At 38.1% G+C, this 10,311-nt stretch overlaps 1 protein-coding gene across 2 annotated transcripts in view; it reads right to left on the reverse strand.

Annotated features, from left to right (window-relative positions):
* Positions 1–9,431, reverse strand: part of LOC136858177 (LMBR1 domain-containing protein 2 homolog) — a 271,921-nt gene extending 262,490 nt beyond the window's left edge. For both annotated transcript variants that reach the window (XM_067137535.2, XM_067137534.2), the window contains exon 1: positions 9,125–9,431. In XM_067137535.2, the coding sequence (XP_066993636.1) occupies positions 9,125–9,298 (174 nt within the window). In that variant the 5' untranslated portion in view covers positions 9,299–9,431. The remainder of the gene's footprint in view (positions 1–9,124) is intronic.
* Positions 9,432–10,311: the final 880 nt, after the last annotated feature.

Genomic DNA, 10,311 nt, shown 5'->3' on the forward strand with positions numbered 1-10,311 from the left:
AAAATTTGGAAGGTGTTCCAACTGAACATCATCGTCAATTTCTGATATTTGTATATAATCTGACTGTAAATTTAATTTTTTTTTAAATTAACTGTTGTCTGTACCAGTAAGATTAAAAAAACAGACAAAATAAAAGTGTCATACTTACATGGCTTGATGACGGCAAACTGTTCATCCGAAAAGTCAAGTCTGTTTTGCATAGCCCTACCAAACTGATAAGAGAGTGAAGGGATGAGGGGAAGGTGGAAGGTGGGGAATACAACGCAGCACGGCTAGTCATGGTCTGGTTGCCACGAGCCATCGTGTGCTGCTAGGATTCAAGGTCAGCTTTACCTCTCCCCACCTCCTCGCTAATTCCGTTGCCGGTAGGTTTTTGGCGTAAAATATTGGTGTTCAAAATTGAAAGTTTTCACTACGTCATTGTACAACTTTGTAGGAATATTGTGTACTAAATTTCAACCAGATCAGAATTTTACATTGAAATCCATTCCCTTGTTAGTGGGAAAGCTCTAACACAGTTGTTCAGACATCTTTGCAGAAGTTAGAACGGATATGAAAACAAAAAATTAAATGTTTTCTAACAATGTTATTTGCTTTACGTCCTACTAACTACTTTAACAGTTTTCAGACGCCAAGGTGCCAGAATTAAGCCCTGCAGAAGTTCTTTCACGTGCCAATAAACCTGCCGACACAAACCTGATGTATTTGAGCACCTTCAAATACCACCGGACTGAACTAGGATTGAACCTACCAAGTTTCTTCACTGACCTTACAGCTACCTTTTTAGAATGTGGATATTTTTTATTTTTTTTTTTGCTTTACGTCACACCTACGATGGGACAGGAAAGGCCTAGGAATGGGAAGGAAGCGGCCGTGGCCTTAATTAAGGTACAGCCCCAGCATTTGCCTCGTGTGAAAATGGGAAACCACGAAAAACCATCTTCAGGGCTGCCGACAGTGGGGTTTGAACCCAATATCTCCCGGATGCGAGCTCACAGCAGCGCGCCCCTAAACGCACTGACAACTCACCCAATAATGTAGGATTTTGTTTCATAAAGTAAAATATGCTTTCAATGAAGAATTTCTTTGAAAAATACCCAGAAAGATCTATCCCGGATGAAAGCACTTTGCAAAAGAATTACTTGCAGCCAATATACAAAATCAATGTAAAGAAAATATTAAAGAAGCAATAGGAGAGCATCCAGTTTGTTTTGTTTTGGATGAATCACCTGATTCTGTCTTGAAAGCTGTCATGAATATCCTTGTGATGCCGCTATCAGGAGAGTCATCAAAGCCAATGCTGTTTGCAATGTATGAATTGCAGTCACCTCTACAGATGTCATGCAGAGTTATGATGACTGCTGCTGCAAGCTCTGGCCCTCAGGTATACTGAACGAAAAATATGGCAAGTTGTTACTGACCAGGCAAAATCCATGGTCTCAGCATTTGGACAGATGAAACCTCAATAACCCAATGTCCATCATGTAAGCTGTGTTGCTCATTTTACAATGGCGAAAAATGAAAGTATCCTCCTATTCAATACATCATATGTTCCGTCATTAGACGGAGTAAACAAGTTCAGACATGTTTCGGCTCGTTTGAGCCATCTTCAGTGAAAAAATTAGGGGGGTTGGAATAATTTACATAATATGAGTTGAAAAAATGCTAAAAAACACAATGAAAGCGCAAATGAAAAAACAAACAAAAGAGAGCCTAGACGGAAACAAAATAGCACAAATATACAATATTTACAACAATATGCAGAGCAAAAAACAACTTATTGCAACAAAATTCAGTGAAACAGGAGTTTTTGAAATAATAATTGATACTAAAAAACTGCGTTAACCTAAGAAACAAGGGAATGAGAAAACAAATGATGCAGATGAAAATGAATAATAGTAGCACATGGTGAGGTTGTGGACCTCATAGTTTACAAATTATTAGTTTATAAAAACGACAAAACAGTTTGAAATCGCTGTCAAAATCCTAGTGGAAACCCATCACTTCAAAATGGTCAGGAGGAGAGCGGGAGCAAACATTTTGAGAGAAGTGAAGTGATGGGTTTCCACTAGGATTTTGACAGCGATTTCAAACTGTTCTGTCGTTTTTATAAACTAATAATTTGTAAACTATGAGGTCCACAACCTCACCATGTGCTACTATTATTCATTTCCATCTGCATCATTTGTTTTCTCATTCCCTTGTTTCTTAGGTTAACGCAGTTTTTTAGTATCAATTATTATTTCAAAAACTCCTGTTTCACTGAATTTTGTTGCAATAAGTTGTTTTTTGCTCTGCATATTGTTGTAAATATTGTATATTTGTGCTATTTTGTTTCCGTCTAGGCTCTCTTTTGTTTGTTTTTTCATTTGCGCTTTCATTGTGTTTTTTAGCATTTTTTCAACTCATATTATGTAAATTATTCCAACCCCCCTAATTTTTTCACTGAAGATGGCTCAAACGAGCCGAAACATGTCTGAACTTGTTTACTCCGTCTAATGACGGAATATATGATGTATTGAATAGGAGGATACTTTCATTTTTCGCCATTGTAAAGTGAAAACCGTCAATACGGAATGATTCTAATATCTTGTAATGTGTTGCTCATGCTTTACACAGGGTACGTGAAGTAGTCAGGATGAAAATCAGACAGAAAATTCCTTCATATCTTAACTAATGAAGATGCTGTTTAAGGCTCCCAATAGAATACACCGTTGCAGAGAGATCACAGGCTTGCCATTGCCCAAGTTTCCCATTATAACCAAAGGGAAACGTAGATTTCATGTGCTATTTCTCTAAGTGAGAATTTTAACACGATCAGAGTTTTTGTTGTGCTCAGACAATAAAGAATCTCTAGTGTGGCACAGACAGAGACTTTATTCAGGAATCAAAATTTGGAAACTAAATTGTATGCAGTGCACTCTTTCAAATTTCTGCTTGGTGCCATAGTAGGTTTTAAAGAAGAGATCTTGTCCAAGAAGACCTAATTGAATGTGGTAGATGTAAACAGCATGCTGGATGGATTTGCTAAGACAAACTGAAACAAAGGTTAAAGAATCCACACATTAAAATTCTAATAAAGTGTGTTGACTTAGATTTCAGGATAAAAACGTTATTTTCACCGCTGGTTTCAGGTGATGATTAATGGTAATTTTCTGTTTATAAAGAAATTCTGAATTCAAAGAGGCAGAATATGACTTTTAAACCAATTGAGATGTCGAACATCAAATAAAACACTTTCTGTATGTTGTGTAATGACTACTCTCCCACTCCAGACTCCTTCTCTCCAAATGACCTGTTTGCTCCCTTATCAAATTGACCTCCTCACTTCTGGCCTTGGGATTTCGTTCGTCCTCATCACGCCAAGCAACTTATTCAGCCCTCAGGCCTATGCCTCGGCACGATCAAGATTCTACACGGTTTCAAGAACTCCACATTTATTATGAAGAAGGCCTCCTTCGACTAACCACAAAAGTATGTGTCTGCCTTCCTCGACAACTCGCTACGAACTTCTCCCTCTCACGTGACCTCCACATCACCTGGACGCTTATTGGACTATTATGACATAATGCGGACAATTCTCCAGTGTTTTCCCCCCCACTTTTCTTTCACTTTCTGCATATATAACACGACGTAAATCTATACAAACCGTTCAGCATCACATTGAGGCTCATCCAGGAGAGAAAAAACTGTTTCCGTTGTGTTGTGCTACCATCAAAAAAGGTCACGTGAGCACGGGTCTTTCTTAATCATGGCATAGCTTGTTTTATGTACTGTGGCTCTTGGAGCTAACAAACATTTCGTGCCAGTCTTGTTCTCATTACTTAAACTTCCACCATGAATTTGTTTGGCCATGCTGTCTCAAGGGTGTATGGCGGCTTGGCTTAGTACCAATTTGTGCGTCAAATATAATCCAATGAAGGACAATTGTCTTGTCTCTAGTAATCAAATGGAAATGAAAAAACTTAAAAACTCTTTTATAATGGTTTTGAATACTCTAAAATATAGTGAACTTGGGAACTAAACTGACCAAAAGGAGAAAAAAAGGGGAAATCTTGTCCCCTTCAATTTGGTTTAAGCTTGGTTATTAAACCGCTTCACCTTTGATAACAGTGTTTGGTATAGTTGTGTGGAATTTTCTGGCCAGAAAACAAGATTGAAGAAGAAGAAAATTTAAGTGTGGAAGGAGATATTATAGACATTTAAAAAAATATAAATGGCTGTTCCGATGTCGATGAAGAAGACATTGACAAATAGGGTGAAAATCGACAATGAAGGACGTTATAAACCGATTACAGAGGAAGACATTATTGCATCATGCAGTGTTACTGAAAATGAAAATGAGGATTCAGATTCAGACAGTGCTGATGAACTAGCTGTGGTTATAACCCACGCAGAAGCAGTAGCATACATAGAGAAATTGATGGTTTATTTCGAGAGTCAAGCCGAAACATTGCCAAATGAACTTCTACTGTTAAAGCAGATGCAAGGTCGCGCTGCTTGTAAGCGATGCCACTAAACTGAGACAGCAGAAGCTCACTGCCTTTTTTACTACCAACCAGTTTGTAGCTATAATGTGTACAGTGCAAATACATAGGCTATTACAGTACATACAGTGTATGTGTTTTTTGGTGAAATTGTGCCGATAATAATTTCTAAACTCCATTTAAAATATTTCAGCAATGTACATGTTTTTTTAATCGTTTTTCTGTCATTCTCTGGATAAATACAAAGTATGTTACAAGTATTAGGCTATTTTTTTTATATCCACCTAACATGAGAATTATAATGTGTAATTCTCTGGATAACCTGGATTTTTGTTAACTCGGATTGGCACTGGTCCCGGTTGATCCGGGTAAACAAGGTTCTACTGTACTACATTTCCACCTAACATAATCCCTCCCTGTCACTTTTTACCTTTCAGTAGATAATCCATGTAACCTATGAAGAATCAATGTACAGCCTTGTTTAACCCCTGTAAGTACCTTGACCCAAGAACTCATTCTATCATCAAATTTTACTGCAATCCAACTGTCAACATAAATGCCTTTGATTGATTTTAATAATCTACCCTTAATCCCATAGTCCCCCAGTACAGCGAACATCTTTTCCATTGGTATTCTGTCATATGTCTTCTCTAGATCTACAAAACATAAAAATAACTCTCTACTTGTCTCATAGCATTTTTCAATTACCTGGCGCATACTGAAAATCTGATCCTGACAGCCCCTCTGTGATCTTAAACCAGACTGGTTTTCATCCAACTTACTCTCAACCAATGATCGTATCCTCCTTTCCGAAATTCCACTGATGAACACCTTGCCTGGTGCAATGATCAACGATATACCTTGATAGTTGATGAAATCCTTCCTGTTCCTTTTCATATATAGGGTGTATCATAAATATACCGACATAAAAAAATCAAAGATGTTCTTTGTGTTATGTTAAGAACGATGGTGCAATCGGATTGGTGGAGAAAATTGTTTCTTTTCGAAAAAATGAGGTTACTTCCGGGTGTGCGATTCAAATTGACGAACTTGCTGTATTTGCTATGCCAGAGAGCCAGCTGCTACCTGTTGCTGTGCGTCAGAGAAGGGAAGGGAAGTGGGAAACAGAGGTAATGAGACACACACCACACACCCTGAAAAGTGTCCCAAGGTCACTACTACATTATTGTGAACTGTGCATCGATGTAGGATCACTGTATTCAAACCAATGGGTGTATTGTTTACTCTGTTCAGTATTTCATTCCATTTACAACGTTGTGAGTGAAGAAACAGACAACTGTGGGGTATCAGGATTGCATCTTCGAGCATGTTAAATAATAAAGAACGTTACTGCGACCAACAGACGAGAGAAGCAACAATCTGGTGCATTCCTTAACTGACAAGTGTGTCTTAATTAGAGCGTGTTCTTGTACTGTGTGTGCAGTTACAGCTGTTTAATAAACAAACTGTGGATATTGCTTGTAAAGAGACAAGGACAAGCCTGTGCAAGTCGAACGAGGAAGTTTGTGCATATGCACAGAGCATTACCTCTGTCTCCAACATACACCCCACTTCCCCTCCCCCTCGCCTTCTCTTCCCTGAAGCACGGATCCAGCTTGTGTCTGGCATAGCAAATATGGCGAGTTTGTCAATTTGAATTGTGCAGCCGGAAGTAACAAAGTACCCTCATTTTCTTGAAAAGAACAATTTTCTCTGCTAATTCGACTGCACCATCGATCGTTCTTAGCATAACATGAAGAGCATCCCTGATTTTTGTCGGTATAGTTATGATACACCGTAGATAGGTGCAATTACTGCTTTCGTCCAATCAGAAGTTACCTTACTAACAGTCCATGTTAATCATTACTCTATGGAGCTATTTCATCCCTGTCTTCCCACTATATTTCACCATTTCAGATCTAATTTCATCTATTCCTGCTGCTTTATGACAATGAAGTTTATTTACCATTCTTTTGACTTCATACCAATTTCATCAACATCACAGTCCTCCCCATGAGGTTGGTTGTTTGCAACATTACGAGAAAGATTTCCTTTTATTTGAGATTTTCAAAATATTCTTTCCAACTGTCCAGTGATTCCCTGGGATCTATTATGAGTTCACCTGATTTACCCAAAACACTATTTATTTCCTATTTCCCCTCCATTTCTAAGATTCTTTATTACTGTCCAGAAAGGTTTCCCTACCGCTTCCAGGTTATCACCGAACTCTTCCCACGACTTCATCCTGGATTCAACAATTATTTGTTTTACTCTGTTTCTTTCATAAACATACAATTCTCTGTACGCATCAATCCTTGTCTGTAACCATTTCTGATATGCCTTTATTTTTACATTTGCAAGCTGCCCTCACTTCATCATTCCACTAAGACTTTTACTCTTTCCTATCTTTATACACAGTTATTCCTATGCATTCCGTTGCTGTTTCTACTACAGCATCCCTGTATGCCACCCATTCTCTTTCTATATCCTGAACCTGCTTACTGTATTGTTTGGAATTTTTCACTAATCATGTACATGTACTTCCAACTTCCTCGCCCTGAAGATTTTCTACACTTATTCATCTGCAGACAGATTTCACTTTCTCCAACCTAGGCCTAGAGATACTTAGTTCACTACAGATATTTTCTTTTGAAAGAAAATATCATAAATAGTGCGACATTTTCCATACCACTAGCTTCAACAGCCACTACCTTCGACGGAAATTTTACCCACTTTTACTTGCGGCTCCACCCTGAGCTGACCAGGTTTTGTGAATCTAAGCAACTGTGCCTAATGAGTTTTATAAAAAATCACTAAACGGAACATCAAGATGTACAAGTTTTAGTTACTGCAGTGAAATGCATCCGAATAAACCTTGGGTAAAATCTTGACTGTCAAGACAAATACTTCTAGGAGGTAATAATTTCAATGCTTACTAATGGTCAAGGCTCTTTTTAAAAAGAAACGGCATGCAACTGTGCCAAGCCCCCTTCAAACAACGGGGTGGCTCTTTATTGGACACCTGTGACAATTTAAACTAACCAAGTGTCACTACAAGTCAAGCCTATCCAGATCAATCGAGTGACACTAAGAACTATCTCATTAACAGTGGGTATCATGCTTGATAATCATGTAACCAAGTAATTAAGCTGCTAGCAACAATAGCTCCCTTGCTTAAGCTGCATATTGTGTGATTCTATCTATACACTCCTCAGAAACCATCAACAGATATTTATGTTAATGGCAAATCTTTACAAACTATTTCACAAAAGAGAGGTTAAGAATGCAACATGGCATGGTTTGCATGTCAGAGCCCACTAAACATGGGTAGCAACTTAGGAAATTAGGACAGGCTAGTTACAACACTTCTGGCTAGTGACAAAACCACTGGGCTGGATTGGTTAGGTCCAATGAGTGACGAGACCACTGGGCTGGATTGGTTAGGGCCGGCTAGTGACAAGATAACTGAGCAGCAATGCAGCACACAGGCCTCTAATAAACCCTGTGACAGTATTGACTGTTGAAAAGACCATCCATTTTCACTCTTTGAGTAACCGATATAATTAAGTCGCTGAGTGTGTAACTACAACCGTCACACGCCATGACACGTTTTACAGAATGTGGTAGCAGTAGGCCAGACACATCAAACCTTTGTTGGAGATAATAGGAAGTGCCCTGCTGCCAATATTAACACAGGAAATGGACGCACATCAGAGATTGACATAGTATCAACTTCAGTTTTCTGTACAAGGAAGAATATTTTTTACTTGCTGGGATGCTGAACGCAGCCACGAGCCACAAGTTTTACCAAACATTAGAATACTTCCTTCTAGTACAAGTCACATTCATATTTTACACATAACCAAACATATGTAAAGGCGAGTCAGTTGTCATCATTTAAGACAAAAAGTACGAAAAGCAAAGGCTCAAGACTCACAAGTGTTTTCCTCACATTATCATTCAACAGTGAGTTCAATTAACACACAATACAGACTTTTGTTGGTGCTGCATTGCGTAGACCGTCGGCATTGATTAGGCCGAACGGGAAGACTTTCAAATGTCATTTACCACTGTTTCCCAGTCAAATTTATTCAGTTTCTTAATCACTGTTTAGAAATAGAAACTACATATCCGGCTCCTTGGCTGAATAGTCAGCACACTGGCCGTCCTTGTGTTCAGAGGGTCCCGAGTTTGATTCCCGGCCGGGTCACGATTTTAATCTAACCACTGTTTCCCAGTCAAATTTTTTCAGTTTCTTAATCACTGTTTAGAAATAGAAACTACATATTCGGCTCCTTGGCTGAATAGTCAGCACACTGGCCGTCCTTGTGTTCACAGGGTCCCGAGTTTAATTCCCGGCCGGGTCACGATTTTAATCTATAATGTTTAATTCTTGTGGATCAGGGACTGGGTGTTTGTCCTGTCCTGAAACATCCCTGCAACGCATACACTACACATAATACTGTCCTCCACCACATTAACATATAGATTCCCATACACAGCAAATGCTGCCCACCCACATTAGAGGATCTGCCTTACAAGGGCTATAATAGGCTATAAACAGCCACACAATATTATTACTAACTACACAAAATTAAAAGCAAAAGAATGTTCAAGACAAAATAATGAATACTTACCGAGGAGACATCTAGTGGCAGGACAAATATTATTAGGAAAGAGAAGTACCAGGCAACTAGCACTGCTACTGTCACAATGATATGATGTTTCATCCAGTTGCCATAGTTGTATAGAAGCCCTGCAGCCAAGCAGAATGTCAATATGACATCTGTCAGTAATGGTCCATAAGACATCTTTATATCAAAGGATAAAATATTATTTCAAAATGCACATTTTACTATGCAGCTGCTTCAACATTTGTATGTTCTTCGTCAGCTTTCTGTTGTTTTACTTTTTCTTCAGCTTCTTTCTGCATTCTTTCCAATTTCTCAAGTGTCACCGATTTCAGTGGCATCAATTTAGGCTTGCATAGAATGTACTGAGGAACGTCCTCTTGATGCAAGAACCCTTTATTAGGAATGAAATCCTTTAAAGCAGCAGGCTTTCCTTCAGACATTATACCTTTTCATTTACAGCCGTCTCATAACAATCTGAAAAAGAGATGGCAGTTAAAGACATAATGTATTACAGTAAACTCGAATTAGATACGACAGAAAACGCACAAAAGACTAAAGTGAAACAATTTCTCAGGGTGACATTTATTTTACATATGAGCAGTGGATCCTAATTCGTATTTCACCTACAACACCGAAATACTACTTTTAAAATACGACACCAAAAGACTAGAATAAAATGAGAAGAGAAACCAAACTACCAATAAACAAGAACTGCATAATACCTGAAAACTCATTCTTTTTCTAAAACTGTATGACAATATTTTGCTTTCCAACGTAAATGTTGTTCTTAGCAGATTTTCGTTGGTGCTGCATTGCGTAGACCGTCAGCATTGATTAGGCCGAACGTGAAGACTTTCAAACGTCATTTACCTCTGTTTCCCAGTCGATTTTTTTCAGTTTCTTAATCACTGTTTAGAAATAGAAACTAATTGAAAACATGTTATCACAAATATATGTTCAAGACATATTCATAAATATTTCTTTCCACCCCAACACCAATATTACACACAAACTACACAAATTGTAGTCATAGAAAAATACCTAATCCATGCCTCAATCTGGATAGACTATTGGTCAACCTGAGACGTATTAAATTGGACTTATTTTGTCTATTAACATAAAATAATATTTTAGTGGAATATATAATCAATATATAAATATAATAAAATATTCTCAGAATGTAACGATTC

The sequence above is a fragment of the Anabrus simplex genome, chromosome 1, assembly GCF_040414725.1.
Source record: "Anabrus simplex isolate iqAnaSimp1 chromosome 1, ASM4041472v1, whole genome shotgun sequence".
Lineage (NCBI taxonomy): Eukaryota > Metazoa > Arthropoda > Insecta > Orthoptera > Tettigoniidae > Anabrus > Anabrus simplex.